Genomic DNA, 1,821 nt, shown 5'->3' with positions numbered 1-1,821 from the left:
GGGGGGGGGGGGGGGGGTGTGTGTTTTGTGGCAGTATAAGCTTGAATGAAGCTACCAAGTCTTGAAAGACAGCAATTTATTTAATAAAACACAGTCCATCTGCCTCTGGGCTTGAGAGACCAAACGCTGGCAGACTGACACCCTAAGCGCCACTGTTAGACATACAAACGCATGGTCAAGTGTTCCTTCCGATCTGTTTAATACATATAATGTTGAGGAACTACATCAGGGCAACTGCTGTTGTTAAATCTGTCAAGGGTGCGTGAGTGTTTCTGAAGGGAATAGGGTGATCTGAGATTGAATGTCTGATACGATGAAGAAGAAGTTCACCATCCTAGATTCTCGTCCTTTGCCTAAGGACAAAAACGAAAAAGAAGTCACATACCTCGATTTGCTCCAGAGTGTCTTGCAGTTTGGAATTCAATTCACTGAGGAAGAAAAAAAAAAAGAGAGACAAGGGAGGCGAACAGTGAATAGGAATACAAAACAACAGAAATGTTGGTTCATTGTGAAGCACGAATAACCATTGTATTCTGTTTGCAGAGTAACACAAACCACCAAAAACATTATACCAACATGTTGGGAGGAAAAACAGCTAGCTTTCCAGAAATGGGCCGTCGGAGCGAGAGAGCACTAAACAACACAAAACCAGCCTCACAGACGGTGACATTTCTGTGGAAAAAAACAGGCACTGACATTTGAAAAACAGGGGTGTATTTTTACCGAGCGTGGCTTCTTGCTTATCTTGTGCAGCTGGAACAAGACTGATGTGTGTTGTTAGTGTCGAGAGGGGCGTGCTAAACTAGTCAGTGGGTTTTCTGAATGAGGGAGGAAAAAAAATGACTAGTCTGTTTTACGAAAGCCAAGAATAATAAGGCTGTTTTAGGGTCACGTCAATCACACACCAATCAGATGTCTTTCTTGGGGAACTCAACAGTAAAGCTGCCTTTCCACTATCTCCAACATTCATGTACGTTTGTCACATTTCGGCCCTAATTGTAGTCGCACAGTGGAACTTTCAAACTGGTCATGAAGCAGCCGTTACCCTGTTTAATCACCATGATAAATTGAATGAATAATGAATGTATAAATATATCCACACAAAACAAATGACCGCCAATATGTTTGAAAGAAATGCATGTAGGTTTTTTTAGAGCTAATTAATGCAAATAAATGGTAATAAAATGATTCTTTTGAACATAATTATTCATAAGTGCATATTTTACAGAAAGAGTGTTTAAGGATTAACGGTTTAGTGTAATATTGGTAATTCTCACATCACATTCAGTTTTCATTTGAATACATTACATCCGGTCTGACTGTCGTGTATGGTCTGTGTCGATAAACAACACATATGGTCAGAACTCCATGTAGCTCCTGTTATTTTCTGCATTGGAAATTAATACTTTTAATCTGTCATTTGTCAGAGATACTGAAAGGTGGCTTAAGGAATTTTTCTGTTTGCTCATTTGAGACAGTATTTTAGATTTGTGCTTGTCCTACCAACAATTTCACTAAATAAATAAATAAATAATAAACATTTATATTTGCTAAAGTTCTTGTTTCAAAAAATAAATAATAATAATTTATATATACACCTATATATATATATATACATATACACATACATATATACATATATACACATACATATATACATATACATACATATACATACATATATATACATACATATACATACATATATATACATACATATACATACATATATATACATACATATACATACATATATATACATACATATACATACATATATATACATACATATACATACATATATATACATACATATACATA

General features: G+C 35.5%; 1 protein-coding gene across 1 annotated transcript in view; it reads right to left on the bottom strand.

Moving 5' to 3' along the window:
• Positions 1 to 1,821, bottom strand: part of LOC107667773 (syndetin-like) — a 142,524-nt gene that overhangs the window by 104,740 nt on the left and 35,963 nt on the right. Inside the window, exon 10 of the mRNA XM_016459498.1 lies at positions 386 to 428. Within this exon, the coding sequence (XP_016314984.1) occupies positions 386 to 428 (43 nt within the window). The remainder of the gene's footprint in view (positions 1 to 385; positions 429 to 1,821) is intronic.

The sequence above is a fragment of the Sinocyclocheilus anshuiensis genome, unplaced genomic scaffold (genome assembly GCF_001515605.1).
Source record: "Sinocyclocheilus anshuiensis isolate Anshui unplaced genomic scaffold, SAMN03320099.WGS_v1.1 scaffold2109, whole genome shotgun sequence".
Taxonomy (NCBI): domain Eukaryota; kingdom Metazoa; phylum Chordata; class Actinopteri; order Cypriniformes; family Cyprinidae; genus Sinocyclocheilus; species Sinocyclocheilus anshuiensis.
This window is presented reverse-complemented; position numbering and strand designations above follow the sequence as displayed.